Raw genomic sequence first — 20,481 nt, 5'->3', positions numbered from 1 at the left:
CCCTGATCGTGACACAAGGAGATACAACACACACCCTGACCTCAAGAGAGGACGCTAACACCTTTTTGCAGAGACTGCACCTACCCACTACCCAAGAGCCTGAACTCACAGCACCAGGAGCCCTAACCTGATACGCATCATACTAAAGTTGACGGCAAACACAGCCACACGTCTAGTCTCACCATACCTTAGCCCCCAGCTAATAAGAATGCTTATTTACCTTAAGTTAATGGATACCCTTCATTTAATGGTTCAATTGTTTTCTGTTTCACACAACTACCAGAGACCTCATACACCACACCTAACGAGACAGTCTCTAGATGAGACTACACATAACAAGAGGCGACAAAGGATAGCGGTTCTTCCCGAAGCCCACAAGTAGTTAGCTCCAACATTTTTTCCTCAGTAGTAACGTACTACAGAGACAACGGAGACCTATAACCTTATCTACATACTATAGGGCAAAGTCCCAGAGGATACCAGGCATAACCTACACTATACACTGATATGCACAAGTCGCTACCTACCCAGACATTGAAATCTATTGTGTGTTATATACTTAATCTTGTAACCTTATACCTTGATACAAATGTTTTTTTTTGGAACTGGAAACTCCAATAAAATATGAATAAAAATATATATATGTAAATACAAAAATAAACCACCAATCCCACTTGTACCAATCCTTACCTGTTGAGATTCAGGGCTAAAGCGTTTACCATCTGGGGAGTCAGCCCCCAAAGTCTTGGTAAATGTACTGGGTAAGAATCTATAGCTTATTTTGTTGAAACCGTAACACTTTGTATGCTCTATAAATTATAGGTCCTGGTACTTCTCTAAAACAAACTGGAACCAAGAAATTTGAAGGTCCAAGCCCTGCAGTCAGGTAAAAATAAGTAGATTTTATGCAGTCGTTTTTTTTTTGTTTTTTTGTTTTTTTAAATTGAACAATAACTGTATGTCAAGTGAGCCTGTTATGAAAAGTTTTTTTTTTAAAAAAATGCTAACACCCCTAAGGAGTAAACATATAATTTAGCAGACAGATAAATGCTATATAACTAATTGCCATGTACCTCTAGCCAAGAGCTACTTCTAGTGTTATAGCAAGAAAAGAGAGTGAGCACTAGTTAACAGATGGGCAGCAACCCTAAAAGGGAGATCCCTCAAAACCCTTCAAATACAAAAATTGTGAAAAAAAAAGTAAGGGCTGCGCCAAATCCTACAATAAGATATAATACAATGAGCTGCAAAAATTGCAAATATAGGGGGGGCAGGGCCTGACAGCCAAGATGGCCGGTTGCACTTAGTGAGAGCTCCAGCACCAGCAGGCACAATTAAGCTTTTTCCGACCAAACTATTACCGACAGCGGCTCACGGTGCCCAGGGTGTGATGCAGGACTGATCGAGAAATTGGAGGATGCCTGTCTTGACTCGGTACCTCACGAGAGTGCCTGGGCCGGCCATGCGGCCTAACCTGGAGCGGGGCCTAGCGTCTGGGGGAGGCGGTAGCCATGCTACCCCCCCTATGGACCGGTGGGGGATATCCCGGTCCTCGCTGGGGACGATTACCCCCACAACACAGCCTGCAACACAACAGACTCGCAGTACCCCTGGGACTGCCGTCAGAGCTGAAACCAAACAACCCGAGGAGAGGGCGGAGAAACCAGCTGATGACCACTCTGAACAAGCGGATTACTCAGCAAAGCTAGAAGCGATTTTTGAAGCCTTCTGGCACAAGCTTGAATGGCGCATACAACAAAATGCTGAGAAGCAACAAGGCAGCTGCTCCTCAAAGCACCCACGAGGAGGTCATAAAATGACCGCTGCAAACCAGCCCCAGCGCACACAGGACCAACGCTGCCGCCCAACCCTGCGCAGCAAACAGCAGTCTCAGGCAACTGCCCGGAGCAACAAACCTCCTTCAGGGCAGGGAGCCTGACAGGACCACAATCAGTCCCACAGTCCACACACCAGGATGGGCTCCAAGAAAACGGAGTTCCAGAAGGCACACAGTCCAACCAAGCATGGAGGAGCAGCACAGGGACACTGGGCAGTGATTCCCACACTAAACTGGACGAGGGGAACTGATAATCCACAACTGACACTTGCACTGCACAGAGGTTGCCACGCGGAGACACCCCCTGCATGGCCCGCAAGAGGGATCGGCTGAATGGCGCTGAGAGCAGCCGATCGCAATGCGAGCAGAGTCCAGAGACAATCAGGACAACTCAAACTAAAATGCAGAGAGCAACCTCCAGTGAGACATGTACCAATGGTTGATTAATATGTACCCAGAATAGATAGGTGCCAATGACTAATAGGTGCCCATAATTAATATGACCTTATGATTGATATGTGCCAGCAATTAACATGATATCCACACCTGTTTTAGCACGATCCTATCATTTGGCGGTGCGATTTCCCGCTCCACTATGCAATAGCTATCCTTTCTGTAAAAGCTAGCAACTCCTATATGCCAGACTAACGCTATATTCTCTTAGGAATATTAGCTGATGTTAATGTTTAGACACCTCTCCCCACTAACAAGCTACCTACAACCCAAGGCTCAGACATGCAAGTACCTTTAACCCCAAGCAAAAGCGATGCAGAAAAAAGCACTGCTATGAGACCTAGGGGTCACTTCACCTTAACCTTACCATATATGTATTTGACTAAGCTTGTTATTATTGGTGGCAATCAGTATCAGTGCCTGCGATATGTAATCGCTATAACGAAACTGGTTTTATTATCACTCATACGCACTGTATAGTTTCCATCACGGTTTCCGCACTGTATAGTTTCCATCACTGTTTCCGCACTGTATAGTTTCCGACAAACTTGATCTCAACCTCATTGTATTTAATTTTTTTTTCACTTGAAAATGTCACTGTGAGCTTGTTAACTAAACCATGCACTACAAAAATAAAGAATAAAAAAAATTGCAAAATAAGAATACAACAGCACAAAAAAAAGGAATAAAATATTCAAATATCAGTAAAGAGAGTCCAATTGGAGGGATCTTACTCAGATCAAATATTGAATAAAGTGCCTGATCGGGAGTAATATCCTCACTGTCTTTATCCGGATGAATCCACTCATATGAAAGACAAAACCAGATACAAGGAACCAGTAGTGCAATATGAACAGTCCAATATATTCGTTAGTGGAATAGATGGAAATAAACTCACATTTAATAGAGCTATAGCTAGCTCTAGCGTTTAGGGCGTAGAGCGATATAATCCCCGCTTATGGGATATGCAGTAAGTTTCTTCCGTCTGGAACACTCAGGAGAAGGGTAAAAAGACAACTAATAGTGCTCACCGAATAAAAGCAACAATATAAACTAACTAAAATAGTACTCACAAGCAAAGAACAGACTAACTGCTCTTTGGTGACAATGTTGGTGGTGTGATCCCCACCTAGTATTTCTTGGAGTACAGAATACTAAAAATGCCAGGTAAAAATTCAAGTGTATAAAAAATATAGTTGGCACAAGGGGAGTGACCAAATAATCTTTATTACAATACACAATTTAAAATTCCACAATGCGTTTCACCTAAAGACTTTATCAAAAATGGCTAAAAACGGATTAGGGGACACTGGCCTGGGAATGCAGTCTTCGGGTGACTGGCAGGAGGGGAGCACCAGTCACTTCTTGTAGCTTGGTTGAGCTGCGGACCGCGGTTGAGGATCTTCTGTATCCTATACCTGATCTGACAGGAAGTGCTCGCAGCGGGTGCCGAACTGCTTCCTGTCAGACTAGGTAGAGGAAGCAGAAGCTCCTCCTCCTTGGGCAGAGATGAGGCACACAGGGGGCTCGGGGAGAAGCACACAGAGGGCTGGGAGGGGAGGAGGGAAGAGAGGCACACAGTGGGCTGAGGTGAGAAGAGGGGCGCACAGTGGGCTGAGGGGAGGAAGGGGCACACAGAGGGCTAAGGGGGAGAGAGGCAGGTTGAGGGCAGAAAAGGGGCACACAGAGGGCTTAGGGGAGAAGAGGGGCACACATAGGGTTTAGGGGAGGAAGAGGCACGCTGAGGGGGCAAAAAGGCACACAGAGGGCTGAGGGGAGAAGAGAGATACGAAAAGGGGCAGGAAAGAGAATAAGACTCACAAAGGGGCTGGGGGATCAAAGTGACACACGGGGGCTGGGGGACAAAAGGGGTCAGAGAAGAGAAAGAGACACACAAGGGTGGCTTGTGTGGAAGAGACTATAGCTTCTCTGAAGTATTATAACCATTATTCCCTGTATGGAATATACATGCATTTTGATTTTTCTCTTTCTAGGCCAGTAACCCAGTCAGGAAGACCAATCACTGGGTTTGTGAGGCCCAGTACTCAGTCTGGTCGGCCTGGCACCATGGAACAAGCCATTAAAACTCCAAGAACTGCAAGCACAGCTCGCCCCATCACCAGTGCTTCAGGGCGGAGTGTACGGCTCGGAACGGTAATTAGATGAAAGATACTTTGTCCAGCAATATAGTTTTATGGTGGCTATATATCCTGTTTCCTGGAAAATTTAGACAAAGAATATCTCCAGTGCCTATGTCTGTCATCACATGTGTAGGTTTAGTTCATGTAGCTTTAATATGTCTAGAGACATCAGACATTACGGCACTATACAGTATGTATTTATTAAAGGAACACTATGGCATAAGGAATGCAAACCTGAATTCATAATGCTTTAGTACCAAAGTTGCAGATGAGTTTTAGGTCCCCCACGCCATTTCCAGTAAAAAACTGAAAATAAGGTATCTGCCTAAAGGAATACATCTGTAGTGCCCTTCTAAATAGTTATGTGACCCACCTCCCCCTGCCTTTTTTCCTAACTTTTCTCTCTAGCAGTGCTGGACTCCAGAAAGCATTAGGCACTGGACTCCGGAAAGTGTGCATATGTGGCAAATCGTTGTGCTGCACTAATCAGATGGTCTTAGACTATCTAATTGAGATAGTCAACCATCGACTATTTGAACAGAAGTGCCCTTAGTGCGTGTTAGAGTGAGAGCCACTACAGGCATTGAAACCCTGCAATGTAAACTTAGCCATTCCGGAAGAATGACAATGTTTAACATTGCAGGGTTAAAACAACACAGAGATGGCAATCAGACCACTTCATTAAGATCCTTTTCTAATGATACCTTCTCCCTTCGTCCTGTCTCGGTTGGAGCTTCCCAAGGCTCTGTCCTTGGTCCCTTCTATTTTCTCTTTATACTGCCTCTCTTGGCAAACTTATTACCTCATTTGGATTCCACTACCACCTGTACGCTGATGACACCCAAATATATCTCTCATCTCCGAACCTCTACCCTGCCATCCTGCAACGTGTCACTGCTTGCCTTTCTTCTATCTCTAACTGGATGTCTTCCTGCTTTCTGAAACTAAACAGGGGGATGAGAACCCACTAACAGTTTATATGATATGCTTTCCTGAAGAAATGTGTTTTCAAAGATTTTGTGAAGGAGTGGAGACTGGGTGAAAGTGTAACGGAGAAGGGAAGGGAGTTCCACAGAAAAGGTGCAGCCCTGGAGAAGTCTTTGAGGCGAGCTTCAGATGTGGGAGTACGGGCAGAGGACAGACGTAGGTCTTTGGCAGAGCGCAGGGGCCACGACATACTTGTGTATTAGGGAGGATAGGTAGGTTGGAGCAGTATTATGTAGGGACTTGTAAGCAAGCACCAGACTCTTAAATGGAGCCCTATATCTAACTGGAAGCCAATGTAGGGACTGACAGAGGGGGGAGGCGTGGGAGGTGCTGGAAGACAGGAATATGTGCCTTGCTGCCGCATTCGTTATAGATTGCAGCGGTGCAATCTGGGAGCACCTAAGACCACTGAGAAGGAGATTGCAGTACTCAAGGCGAGAAAGAACAACGGCATGGACCAGCACAATGAAGTGTAGATATCTTCATTTAATTTATTTTTTTTCACACCAAATCATAATTACACATTTGTTAAATATACTTAAACATAATTTAAAAAATCCTGGAAAGTGACCTCTTCATGCTGTATGCGGATTAGATTAACACTTTCAGTCTATTATTGTCATTCTGTATAGAATTGCACTTGATTGTTTCGAAGATGAGAGAGAGACCTGTTTTTTGGTTCACTACTGAACTGCACCCATAGACTTACAGTTCCCTATAGCGGCTCCGTCACTATATGAAGAATTTGGCTCCTGAAGTTCCGAGAGATATTATTACGAGATTACACTACTGTTGCTATGCTTACGGCACAGAGGAAAGTGGCAAGAATGCCCTCTAGTCACACAGGTGTCTCCTTATATGCCGATCTTTCGGCATCTATTATGGCTCGAAGGCGTAATTTACTATTATCACTAGATGCCTTCGTAACAGTAAGATTCCCAACAGATGGGGTTTTCCTCCGAAACTGTTAGTGTGGAGAAATGACATTCTTACTAAAATTAATGATGTGTATGATGGCATGGAAGTGCCTCGCAACTGGGGGCTTGCTCCTCAAGAGAAAGATGTACCTCCAGCTATTCCAAGGAAGGTGACACCGGAATGGACAAGAGTCCATAAGTCATGAGGCATAACTCGTCTGATCTACAATTTAAAGGCACATTAAAAGACTAAGACTTTAAAAAGTGGTAAAGTTGGCAATGTGGGACATTAGACCTAATACAGTGAGTTATACGCAGTACAGGTTTATATGTCAGTATTTTTTTAGGTTTACACATGTTTACAATTAACCTGCATTATAATGTAATTTGGTCTGTTCGGATAGTGTTAAGCTGTACAACTTTATAATAGACCCGTTCCTTTAAGACGGTGATCCTGGAAATATTTAGCTTTCCCCAGTGTCTTACAACTTAGTCTATACTTGAAAGTGTGAATGACAATCTATGGGTATTAGATAAAGTTTTCAAATTAGGAAGATGGGGGGAAAGAAAGGGGAAGAGAAAAAGAAAAAAATATATGGGTCTGTAGAGAAAGATGAGCTCTTGAACTACCAGTTGCATATTAGAAGTACAATTTTGTTATATTTACTTCTATTAATCTTTTAACCCTACCCCCACCCTAGTGGAGATTGTAGCCTTTAGGGTATGCCCTTAAACCAATCGGGCACCCTAAGTATGTCCAATCTCGCCATAAAGCTGGAAAGCGTATTGTGATGTATTGTAAATACTTAGTTTGGGGTTTTTTTCTTAGCATTTCATCAACTGAATCTGCAAGGCATCAATTGCCTATTTTCAGGAAACCTATTTTTCAAGTACTAACCCACCAAAATTTTATTCTACTAAATATCCACTTGCCTTTCATGCATATGCACCCAACAAGACTAAAGAAGTCACTATATTATTTCATTCTGACTGGGTGTTTCAATGTGAAAAAGAGCATAAGGATACAGAGAGAAGAATATTAGTTTTGGTGGGATACCTAAATAATGTAACATTTACAGTAGCCAATATTTATGCTCACAATTCAAGCCAATATGATTTTTTATGAAAGGCTTTTAGGAAGATAGACAAACTAAAACAGGGAAAATTGCTTATTTGTGGTGATTTAAATTGTATTCTGGACCCACATTTAGATCTGGTCTGGGAGTGCATAGCTTCATTACAGAGCATTGCTTTGAGCAGAAAAATGGTTGATCTCTTGCAGAGCTTCGGCCTGTATGATACTTGGAGGTCACTTTACCCTGCTACTAGGAACTACACTTATTATTCGAAAGTTTACGACCAGTATTCGCAAATTGATATGTGTCTTATAGATAGAAATTCCTTAGATACATTAGTGGATGTTAATACCTTGCCCTTAATCTGGTCTGATCACTCTCCAATAATGATTCAATTTACTACTCTTTATCCGACAAGAGGTAGAGGCTTATGGCGCTTAAACGAGTCATTATTGGCGACTGACCAGTGCAAAGAGGAAATCAGAACAACTCTAAAGAATTTCTTTAGGTTAATCCTTACCAGTTAACGAATGATTTTACCACGTGGCTTGCCAATAAGGCAGTGATACGGGGACTTTTAATAAAACAAGGGCTCCCATCTAAAACATAAAATCATAGACAAAAGCAATAATTTGATGGCTGATCTAAAAAGAGCAGAGGATCAACATAAATTACAACCGAATGCCACGAGCATGGAATCACTCCAGAAGATTAGAGTTTGAAATTTAACAACTTCAACAAGTGGAAAGAGCATTAAGAAAATTAAAATGCGGTTTACTTTAGACCGGGAAATAAAGCAGATAGACACTTGGCTTCACAACTAAAACACAAGGCTTCTCAGATTAAAATAAACTACAGGGAGTGCAGAATTATTAGGCAAGTTGTATTTTTGAGGATTAATTTTATTATTGAACAACAACCATGTTCTCAATTAACCCAAAAAACTCATTAATATCAAAGCTGAATATTTTTGGAAGTAGTTTTTAGTTTGTTTTTAGTTATAGCTATTTTAGGGGGATATCGGTGTGTGCAGGTGACTATTACTGTGCATAATTATTAGGCAACTTAACAAAAAACAAATATATACCCATTTCAATTATTTATTTTTACCAGTGAAACCAATATAACATCTCAACATTCACAAATATACATTTCTGACATTCAAAAACATAACAAAAACAAATCAGTGACCAATATAGCCACCTTTCTTTGCAAGGACACTCAAAAGCCTGCCATCCATGGATTCTGTCAGTGTTTTGATCTGTTCACCATCAACATTGCGTGCAGCAGCAACCACAGCCTCCCAGACACTGTTCAGAGAGGTGTACTGTTTTCCCTCCTTGTAAATCTCACATTTGATGATGGACCACAGGTTCTCAATGGGGTTCAGATCAGGTGAACAAGGAGGCCATGTCATTAGATTTTCTTCTTTTATACCCTTTCTTGCCAGCCACGCTGTGGAGTACTTGGACGCGTGTGATGGAGCATTGTCCTGCATGAAAATCATGTTTTTCTTGAAGGATGCAGACTTCTTCCTGTACCACTGCTTGAAGAAGGTGTCTTCCAGAAACTGGCAGTAGGAATGGGAGTTGAGCTTGACTCCATCCTCAACCCGAAAAGGCCCCACAAGCTCATCTTTGATGATACCAGCCCAAACCAGTACTCCACCTCCACCTTGCTGGCGTCTGAGTCGGACTGGAGCTCTCTGCCCTTTACAAATCCAGCCACGGGCCCATCCATCTGGCCCATCAAGACTCACTCTCATTTCATCAGTCCATAAAACCTTAGAAAAATCAGTCTTGAGATATTTCTTGGCCCAGTCTTGACGTTTCAGCTTGTGTGTCTTGTTCAGTGGTGGTAGTCTTTCAGCCTTTTTTACCTTGGCCATGTCTCTGAGTATTGCACCCATTGTGCTTTTGGGCACTCCAGTGATGTTGCAGCTCTGAAATATGGCCAAACTGGTGGCAAGTGGCATCTTGGCAGCTGCACGCTTGACTTTTCTCAGTTCATGGGCAGTTATTTTGCGCCTTGGTTTCTCCACACGCTTCTTGCGACCCTGTTGACTATTTTGAATGAAACGCTTGATTGTTCGATGATCACGCTTCAGAAGCTTTGCAATTTTAAGAGTGCTGCATCCCTCTGCAAGATATCTCACTATTTTTGACTTTTCTGAGCCTGTCAAGTCCTTCTTTTGACCCATTTTGCCAAAGGAAAGGAAGTTGCCTAATAATTATGCACACCTGATATAGGGTGTTGATGTCATTAGACCACACCCCTTCTCATTACAGAGATGCACATCACCTAATATGCTTAATTGGTAGTAGGCTTTCGAGCCTATACAGCTTGGAGTAAGACAACATGCATAAAGAGGATGATGTGGTCAAAATACTCATTTGCCTAATAATTCTACACTGCCTGTATATACTTACAGAAGCTAAAATTAAACTGACTAATCCTAAAATGATTGTCAATGAGCTTGCTTCATTTTACAAAACTCTCTATAATCTGAATTCAGATCCAAATCACTATAAACCAACAAACCGGGAAATATCAGGCTTCCTAGATGGGGTAGAGTTGCCGAAGTTGTCTTGTGAGCAAGTAGAAGATTTAGATAGGCCCTTTACAAATGATGAGATCTTTCAGGTATTAAAGGAAACTTAGAAACATAAATCACCAGGACGAGACTGCTTTTCCACCTATTATGCCAAATTTGCGGACTTTTTAATACCTCATTTAACTGTACTCTTTAATATTATTCTGGAGTCGGGTTATCTACCACCAGAGATGTTGCAGGCAGCTATTATCACACTCCCTAAACCGGGAAAGTCACCTATAATATGTGCAAACTACTGTCCGATAGCATTATTAAATACTGATATAAAATTATTTGCCAAAGCAATGGCTAAAAGAGTAAGACCTCTTTTGCCCATCGTAGTATCCCCTGAATAAGCCGGGTTTGTTCCAGGGCAACAGGTTGAGGATAATACTCGGAGAGCCCTTGATCTTTTTGAACTAATGACGTCTAACAATAGGCCTTGCCTTGCTCTTGCTCTAGACACAGAGAAGGCCTTTGATCAGCTTCATTGGGAATATATGCGAATAATATTCCTTTCAATGTAAATTCTTGCAGGGGTTACTGCCTTTATACTTTGTACCATCAGCTAGGGTGTTTAATGCAGGTTTTTTATCTCAGAATTTTATACTTTCAAACGGCACAAGGCAGGGCTGCCCCCTGTTGCGCTCAATCTTTATTTTAGTATTAGAGCCTTTTATTTATTGGATCAAACATGATAAGGACATAGAGTGAGTCCCTACACCAAAAGGCAACCAAAAAATAGCTGTATTTGCAGACAATATTTTATTTCTCACTCGCCCGCAATTTTATGCCACTATGCAGATCTTACTGCACACGTTGCCTGTAGCGAATTGGAGCCAGAGGGGTATAAAAAGAGTAATATAGTTAATAGGGAAAGAAGGCATTTGTCAATTTACAAATTTTGTTTGCATTACCAAATAAAGAATTGTTCTTATAAGCTGTGGATAAGGTGGTATCTTACAGCCCAATTGCACACACATATCCTGGCTTGGCTACCCCCCAAGTGCTGGCGATGTGGTGGGGAGACAGGTACCTTAACTCGTATTTTTTGGCATTGTTCAGCACTAAAAAAAATATTTGGTAGCAGGTACAGGCGCTCATTGAGCGTTCTACAACATTTTTGCTTCCTCTTAGCCCAGAGTTTTATTTGCTTCACATGTTCCCTATAACCTTTACGAAACATGCTGCTACATTAGCTGTGCACATCTCATTGGCAGCAAACACATAGCAAGACTTTGGGAATCTCCTAACAGTACTGCTATTAGATTATATATAGAGAAAATAAATCCTACCAAAATATATGAGGAAATGGCACATCAAATTATGGGTACGAGGTGCAAATTTACCAAAGCATGGGGACAATGTCAAGAATAATTAATGGTGGGGCGCTGCAGGGATACGGAATAGGTGACTCCGACTGTATCTTGAACATCTTAAGGAATTGTCTTTAGAACATCTCATGGAATTGTATTATTTTAACCCCTTAAGGACCAAACTTCTGGAATAAAAGGGAATCATGACATGTCACACATGTCATGTGTCCTTAAGGGGTTAATTTCATATATTTTTAAAAACATTTTGGTGTATGTGTGTTTGTGTTTACTTTTTGTAATTCAAAAATGAATAACAATTGTATAGATGTTACATTGTACGCTGGAATTGATAATTATAGCCCGATGTGGTACTGTTGTGATTTTCTTTTTTTTTTTCTTTGAAAGAAAGTCTTTGATGTAACAATTGAGATTTGCTTACAATAAAAAAAAACACACACAAAAAAAAAATAATAATTATAAGCGGGTTACAGAGCCGCTTTAACACTACAATAAGCTGTTGTACCTATTTTTAAGGTTAACTAAAGTGTCTTTTGTTTTCTCACTCAGGCATCAATGCTTACACACCCTGATGGAGCATTTATTAACCTATCCCGGCTAAACATGGCTAAATATGCAGAGCGCCCCCACCTGGCTAAGGTGAGTTATCATTATGCTGGTGTTTAATATGAGCAAATCAAACTTAATCCAAAGGAACATTCCAAACACCAAAACAAATTTAGCTTAATGGTGCAGTTTTAGTGTATGGATTATGCTCCTGCAGTTTCACTGCTCCATTCTCTATCATTTAGGAGTTAAAAATCGCTTTGTTTATGCAGCCGTAGCCACACCTCCACTGGAAGTGACTCACACAACCTCCCTACACACATCCTAAAAAAAGAGTGTGCCTATCTTATATGCTCTGTTAATTGCCCGTTAGTGCTTACAGCAGCCTCATGTGTGTAATTAAAGTATAATTGACTGTGTAGGTGTAAAGTAAACGCACTGTGTTGTAAGGTTGTAAAATGTTACCTTATTTTTCATGCAGGCTCTGTGAATCACAGCCTAGGAGGTGTGACTTGGGCTGTATAAACCAAATCAAAAGTGTTACTACCTGGCAGAGAATGGGGCAGTAAGATTAGAGTTATGATTTATAGACCAAAACTGCTTCAGTTAACTAAAGCACAATTGCAGGTCAATCAATCAGGCGTTGGCTTGAAGATTATTATTATGGGGTTAAACGATGATGCCTGGGAACTCCTCGCACCATAACATTTTGATTGTGTTGAAGTTGTTATGGTGCCCAGAGTGTCCCTTCAAATTTGTTACTATATTATGGGAATATTTATTGAGAAAACTAAATTATTATTTTTTTTTTTCCTTGTCTGACCGAGGTCTGAGGCTTTCCTTATAATGTATTTCAACAAATCCACATATTTCATATTAATATCTATATTTGAAGCTCTCAGTAACTGGTTGAGGCCCTCTCACTAAAAATGTCTGTTTCAAATCCTTAGCTTGATGAAAATGGAATCTACTGAACAACTATTTTATTCATACAAATTATCCTACTGGAATGCCCTTGATGAGATTAAATGAAATATATAAAAAAGTAAAAAGAAGGGCCTAATCTCTTTTGGTCTGAGAAAGTCATCAATTGATTAGTATTCATAAACATGATCGCACAGTCAGGCACTCGCCATATGTTGTGTCCCCATATTCACACTCTGTTTTCTCTAAATTCCAATCTCTTTAGTTTTACTAGGGTATGATTTGGTATAGTGTAAGTCTTGGACTCCCGGGAACACTGATTCAATGTTAATCCGCACTGAGCAGCGCACTGGACGCTGTGGCTCCACATAACGATAAATAGTCTTATTGCCATAAAATAAATGCAATTTACCAGGATAAACTACACTTTGAACCCTGCTAGAGTGTAATGGGCCACAAACATATAAAATTGGCCCACCCCGAGGGATCCCTTCAGCCTGACATCGACAGATCCTTGGATAGGACGCATACCCTGCCTAAGATGGTGCTTGGAAGGCCTCGAGGACCAAGTGATACAGAAAAAAATCCAAAAAGGAGGAAAGTTCCAGAGCCTCACAGGGGCTAAGCGAGGTGCACCGGAGAACATATTCAGACACGGACACATCTCCATCCACCAATGTATATATCAAGAAATTCCTGCTTGATCGCACTGTCTGGAAGGCAGACCTAGGTGGGGTGTAAACTGAAATTAGTGGCCTAAACCGCCACATAGGCGATGTGGAATCCTGAGTAAATTAACGGGAGGACCGGCTGATGGCGGCCCGATCCCAAATAGGTACAATCTCTGGTACAATACAATACAATACAATCAACTGGTCCAACGACTTACCTGAGCAGTGGCATCACTTGAGGCGAGATAGTGCCGTAAAAATATGAGGATTCGGGGTGCACCAGAAACGGGGAACCTGTTGGATTTTGCCAATAAAGTAGCCGGGATACTAGTGGTGTGAGAAGACAGCAGAGCAACACCAATAATGTTATCATTCAGAATTCAGAAAGCTCCCACCGCCCCTGCGGATGCACACAGGGCTATTATAGCAGTCACCCTGTACATCTCGGTCAAGATGGCACTCCTGGCACGCCCCACAAATCACCCCACTGTCACAGTAGACCACAATTAAGTAAACATTTTTGATGACTTACAGTTTGCTGTCTTGATGGAAAGGTGCAGGAAAGAGCACAGCATACAGTACCGATACAAACATCACAGACTTTGGTGCTATCCCATGTAGACTCCGTGCTGATCTTATCTGCCGAGGAAGACCCTGAGAAGCTTTAGAGCAACCCCTAAGGTTGCCCCTTCAGCCGTTGCCATCACTGGGAACAGCAGCCAACCCGCCTATAACAGTCTCCGGCCGGAGAACACCAACTCAGAGCAGAGCCCAAGACCCTCTGTAGATTACTCTGTCCAATTGAGCAAAACTCAAGTTTACCAACGGACTTCAATGGGGAATTTTACAACCAGTGTCCACCCTTTGACCGGACGCTATCTTAATTTTTTTTTATCACATTTTTAATTTTACTTTGTTTTTCTTTTGGATTTTTTTTAATGTTTTACTGCCAGCCCAATTTAGATTCCTTACAAGGAGTATATGGGTGTGAGGGGACGTGGGAACTGAGAACCTGTCTATATGTGGGCCTAATATGGCCTTATATTAAGCCTCCCTATTCTGTGAGACTCTGAACCCAAGTGGATGCCCACGGGTGGGATGGTTGGGCCGGGATGTGGAGACCCGGATGGCCAATGGGTAAGTTAAGAGGTTCCTACAGAGGCTTTCGCACCCAACCGGTTGAGTGCTTAGTGACTCTCAACCCTACATATCTATCTATGACCCGAATTTTTATCCCCTTCACTTATAGAGCTGTCAGATACTAATTCTGTAGAATGGAAGAGTGTGGAAGTGAGCCGGGGAAGTTTTATTTATGTACTTATTTGCCTGTTTCTTTATTTCTTTTTTATGCCAATTTCACTATAATCTTATGTATGTTTATTTATGAATATTTGCAACACAATAATGTGTGGTACTAAAGAATTAAAAAAAAAAAAAAAAAAAAAAAAAACGCACTGAAACCGAGGATGATGAACCAGGACTCAAAGCACCATAACCAACAGGTTTAAGTGGGTATTGTGTCTTGAGTGTCTCTTTAAAAACAAAACAACAAAGAGTGAATTGAGCATATACAGTATATTGTCAAAGGTTGAAATCCCATAAACAGACACCAGATGGTGCAAAGAGTCTATCAATTTTTGCCATGACTAATGTTTTCATTCTGTGATATTTACTAGATGTTAAATACACAAATTAATTACGAAATGTAGGTCAAAATAAAAGAACTTGAAAGAAAATTGAACTTTGAATGAAATGCAAAAATTAGCAAAGCTTACTGTTTATTTAACAAAGAAACAAGTTAGATTTTAACAGAAAGTGTCCTATAATTGTCATATTCTTTAACTGGCCTGTTGATATCTTTTGATAACTGAAATAAACTGTAATAGGAAGTATTTAAACAACTCCAATTAAGCTTGTTTGATCTAAATTGTGCTTTAAATTGACTAACTATTGTTTCATTATTTGTGTTTAAAACTGCTTCAGGTGCTTATTGTACAGCTCTGGAAACACGTGTTTTAGCAGGCTAAAATAATGTGTCCTGCCTTACATAATATGTCTACATACTTGTGTAGACTTCATTGTTTGCATGTTATATAAAACTGTTTGTGATTGGTCAGTGGAGTCATAATATATGATATTAATTAGTATAAAATATTACTGATAACAATTTTTCCCAAATTGCATGTAGAATATAAGAGATGTGGTAACATCTCCTATAAAATTTGCCTTCTTGCTGACAATGTTCTTTTTACACTCTCAAAACCAAAGATATCGCTGCCATTCTTGTTTTATATCATCACAAACTTCTCCTAACTTTCTTGTTATAAACTCTACCTTCTTAACCTTCCTTTTAACTCCTCATGTTCCTGGATGTAGCTTTGTTGTTCTGTTTGAAAACAAGTGCCTCAGGGACGAAAAACCTTAAGGTCTACATTATCCGAAGCAAGAGGAACCTGCTCTTTTCTTCCCACTTCAAGGAATTCTCCTTGTTCACAAGACACCATAGAGCAGGAGTAGGCAACCTTTGGCACTCCAGATGTTTTGGACTACATCTCCCATGATGCTTTTCCAGCATTATGGCTTTAAGAGCATTATGGGTGATGTAGCTTACAACATCTGGAGTGCCAAAGGTTGCCTACTCCTGCCATAGAGAATCTTTCTAATAAGCCATAAAAATGATGTTGCACCACATCTTCTATCTCTACAGAGTCTTACCCACCTCTCTTGCATCTGATGACTTTAGGAAACTACATAATAACAAGCGAAAATTAGTTTGGACTGGCAAAAAGCGAGACTCTCTGGGAAAGTAATGTTATGACCTAGATCTACAGGAGGTTCATATTCCATGCAAAGTAAAGTAATTTGGCAATTTTTCTAAAATATCAAATTAACAAGTTTAATCCCTTAAGGACACATGACATGTGTGACATATCATGATTCCCTTTTATTCCAGAAGTTTGGTCCTTAAGGGGTTAACAGGTTCAGAAACTTCTGATCGAAAAATGCAAAATCTGTTCATAGTTGGGGGAAAAAAATAATAAATATTTAGGCTTCCGTTTGATGAATTACTCTGAGAGTTCTAAGATCAACTCCCTCTACTTCAACCACCTTTTATGTGGAAGGTTAGGAGTTAAAATAAATACATATATGCATGGATGGGCTTTTAGTGCCCTGTAACAGTAGGAAAGTGGTGACACCACACTTGATTATCCGATGTGTGGAGGGTGGATAAGCGTAGGAAAAAAGTAATAAATGAGCTACCTATAAAACATAAATCACATCTAGCCTCTTTAATCCCAAACACAATTTTCTAAAGCAAATGCTTCAACCTTTGCATTGCAAATGTGAATTCATTAAAGACACACTGTAGGCGCTATAACCATTTCATCTCATTGATTTGGTTACAGTGCCTGGAGTTCCCTGGTTCTATCCTTCCATTCAATGTTTAACCATTTTCGAGCTGTTTAACACTGAAGAGGAACCCTGGCCTCCCATAACCCCACCTCCACTGAAATTGTGGTAGCGATTACACATCTTGTAGCCACACCGATTCATACCTGTAATGGGCACTGTAATAAGCTGAAAGCAATCAACAGATTATCATCCCTGATCATCAGAGCCAGCCATTGCTGATGAAGTTGATGCTTCCTCGTGAGCTGCCAGGGACTCTAACTAAGCTCTAATTTATCAGTGATGATTAAAACACATATTGAATGAAGGACTCCGTCAGGGTATTCCAGGCCCTATAGCCACTTCAGTTAGCTCACAAACTTAGTCTCCTATTAAACTGAAAGGCCTTCTTGTCATGTACTTCAGTGTGTTGTGTGTAAGAACTGACACTTTTAAAGGAACACTCTGTTAGGAAAAACTAACTTTCAGAATTACTGAGAATGCAAGGTCAGACCTTTTGTTCCACAACCACACTTCATTATGCTGTAGTGTGTCTGGTGCTTAAGTGTCCCTTTAAAGTACCAGATCAACCTAAGCTTAAGGAAGCAGTTTTGGTGTATAGACCATTTCTCTGCTGTATCACTCACATTTCTGCCATTTTGGAAATAAATCACTTTGTTTATGCAGCCCTAGCAATACCTTCCCTGGCTGTAACACAGCCTTCAAAAGGACACTCTAGTCACCAGAAGAATTAATGTAGTTGTTCTGGTGAGTATAGTCTGTCCCTGCAGGCATTTTGATGTAAACACTGCCTTTCCACTAGAGCTGCTTCCTGGCTCAGTGCTGCACAACGTGCTTCTTCTGCTATATTGTTTGAACTTATACCACACACAGGAGGGTGCTCTAGGATCTAGCACACAATTAAAGGGCCACTATAGACATCCAGACCACTTTATCCCACTGAACGGGTCTGGGTGCAGTGTCACTGTTCCCTTTACCCTGCAATGTAAAACATTGTAGTTTTAGAGAATCTGCAGTCTTGCACTTTCACAGAGTTTGACTGCACTTTCCTATGGGGAAGGCCTAATGCGCGTGTGGTGCTAAACACAAATGCACATTAGGTCCAGCCCCCCATCGGCTGACGTAGCAGAGGAGCACAACCCAGCGCCGAGGGACATGGGTAGAGGTGGTTTGCTAGAGGCCAATATAATTTTAGGAATGAAGTTTTGTATTCCTAAAACTTTACTTTTCTTTTACAGAGCAGATAAGAATTCCAAATTAAACACACTCGGCAATAAGGCAAGCTAAAAAAAATGTGGTCTCTTTTCAGGAAGTGTGTAGGCAGGCTGTGTGAAGCACATCCAGGGGAGGGGAGGCGAGGCGTGACTAGGGTTGCAAAAACAGAAACAAAAGTGATTTAACCCCTTCAGGACCCCACGGTATTAGGGAGTTATCTACCAAAAGGCTGAAAGACCTAAATTGGTCTTTCAGCCACATTTACTAATACTAAGTAAAGATTACTTGGTATTAGTAAATTCTGCCCCTACTCGCTATACCGCTTTATAAGCCTTCCCGCCCTGCATAGCTCAGTCTGCGCGGAGCGTTCCATGGGTGAAGATGTTTTTTTTTTTTTTTTTTTTTTTTTAATATAATTGTTATTGTCTGTGCCAGGGAAAGAAAGGCATGAAACATATAGACTCGCAGGTCTACAATTTGTCAACAAAGCTTAAATAACAGTCATAACGCAGGCCCATCATCAAGTTGGACACGCAGGTCCCATGTAGCATCAATTATATGAACCTCATGCATGTGGGCTCCCTGGCCCTTCTTGCCATTGTGCACTCAGTGATCCCTTATTTCCTTGCTATTTGGTTAGTGGGGCCTCCCTCAACTGATCTGCCGGTCCATTAAGCCGGGTATGGTCTCATGGACCATCTATCTCTATGCTGCCTGATTCCCTCCCCTCTATTGACCCCCTTGTGTTTGAGGGGGTGTGATTACGTTATCTGTGTGTGCTGGAGAGGTGAATACGCTTCAACCGTTCTGTGTTTCTGTGATAGCCTGTCTGTTCAGGACCTCGGTTGCCAACTGTCTACAGTGTTGGTGTGGGCAGGTATCCCATTCTGTAAGGGGATGTGAGTGGAAGGATGTTTACTCTCCATGCCTGTTTGACTTTTGTGACACTTGTTCAGTGTCGCTTGCTGTAGTGATCAAGGGTGGGGGATTAGGTAAGTGCAAGGAGGGAGGAGGAGGGTCTGTCGTCCGTCAATGTGGCAGTCCGGTCTGTGTCCCTTACTTTCGTTAGTTATGTATTAACGTCAAAAAGTCGGGTTTCGTCGTGGTCAATATCCAGCGTGTCCAGATGTCTAAGTATGTCTGGTGTTGCTTTTCATTCGCTAGCATGGTAAGCTCTTCTATCGCTCGCAACTCTTCCATTTGGGTGAACCATTTAAGCATGGAGGGGGTCTCGTTTTTCTTCCATTATTGTGGTATAGTTTGCTTAGCTATGTTTAGAATCCGAATTGTGAGTGACTTTTTGTATTTTGATGTCGGTGTTGTCGTGTGGTGGAGCAGCATTGCTGCTGGTTCTAGTGGTGGTTGGTTGTCAGAGAAACGGGAAGCTATTTTATGGATGTTCCTCCAGAATGTTTGTACGAGTTCACAGTCCCACCGAATATGTAGGGTTGTGCCCGTTGCCCTAGCACACCTCCAGCAAAGGCTGGACCCATGAGCGTGTATGTAATGAATCGTGTCCGGTGTGCAATACCATTGTGTAAGCACCTTGTATGCTGTCTCCTGGCTCTTGCTGAATATGGAGCAGTGGTGTGTGACATCACATAACTTTTCCCATTCAGCCGTGCTAAATGTTTGATTGAGGGCCTCCTCCCATTTCCCCATAAATCGTGGCGTGGCAGTGGGTGTGTGTGTTTGCAGTAGGGAGTAGAGATGTGAGATGCCATGCGGTAGCGGGTCAGGGTCCGCACAAATGTTTTAAAAGATGGTTCCCTAGTTCGGGCTCCTGTGTGTGGAAGGGTCTTTACATAACTTGCCAGCTGTGCGTAACGGAAGTGGGTTGAAAATGGTTGGACTGGACCTCCACATAGGTCAGCCAAGGTTCTCAAACCCTGTCCGGAGCCCACATATCTCAGCCTTGGCAGTGGGTCTTGCACCAAGGCCCACAGTGCTCTAGGGTCCTTGCCCGGCGGGAAGTCTGGGTTGTGTGTAAGGGGAAGCAGTGGAGATGGGCATGTGGAGAGTGCATATCTGCCGGCATTACTGCGCCATATCCTCAACGTCACTTTCGTGTATGCGGAGTAGTGTTTCTCCCCTCCGTCCGTCCCCACGGGGAGCCACGGGGAGCCACGGTAGGAGGGCGGCTGGGAGCCCCGCCTCTCCCTCCTCTGCCTGCTTCCATAATTTGCTGACCCCGGTCTTGGACCACTCCGCCACGCGTTGTAGGTGGCATGCTTTATAGTACAGTCGGGCAAGGCTAAGCCGCCCTTGTTCTTGGGTTGTGTGAGTAGTGCATATTTCAGTCTGGGTCTCTTCCCATCCCATACAAATGCCCCCAATGCCCGTCGAAGTGTGGTGAAAAACGAGGATGGGATTGCG

At 42.0% G+C, this 20,481-nt stretch overlaps 1 protein-coding gene across 2 annotated transcripts in view; it reads left to right on the top strand.

Annotated features, from left to right (window-relative positions):
* The window catches only part of TTC8 (tetratricopeptide repeat domain 8), an 86,433-nt gene that overhangs the window by 25,459 nt on the left and 40,493 nt on the right, over positions 1–20,481 (top strand). For both annotated transcript variants that reach the window (XM_063440387.1, XM_063440386.1), the window contains 3 exons: positions 823–886; positions 4,285–4,444; positions 11,888–11,977. In XM_063440387.1, the coding sequence (XP_063296457.1) occupies positions 823–886; positions 4,285–4,444; positions 11,888–11,977 (314 nt within the window). The remainder of the gene's footprint in view (positions 1–822; positions 887–4,284; positions 4,445–11,887; positions 11,978–20,481) is intronic.

The sequence above is a fragment of the Pelobates fuscus genome, chromosome 13, assembly GCF_036172605.1.
Source record: "Pelobates fuscus isolate aPelFus1 chromosome 13, aPelFus1.pri, whole genome shotgun sequence".
Classification (NCBI taxonomy): Eukaryota; Metazoa; Chordata; class Amphibia; order Anura; family Pelobatidae; genus Pelobates; species Pelobates fuscus.
The sequence above is the reverse complement of the archived record's forward strand: the minus strand, read 5'-3'. Positions and strand labels throughout refer to the sequence as shown.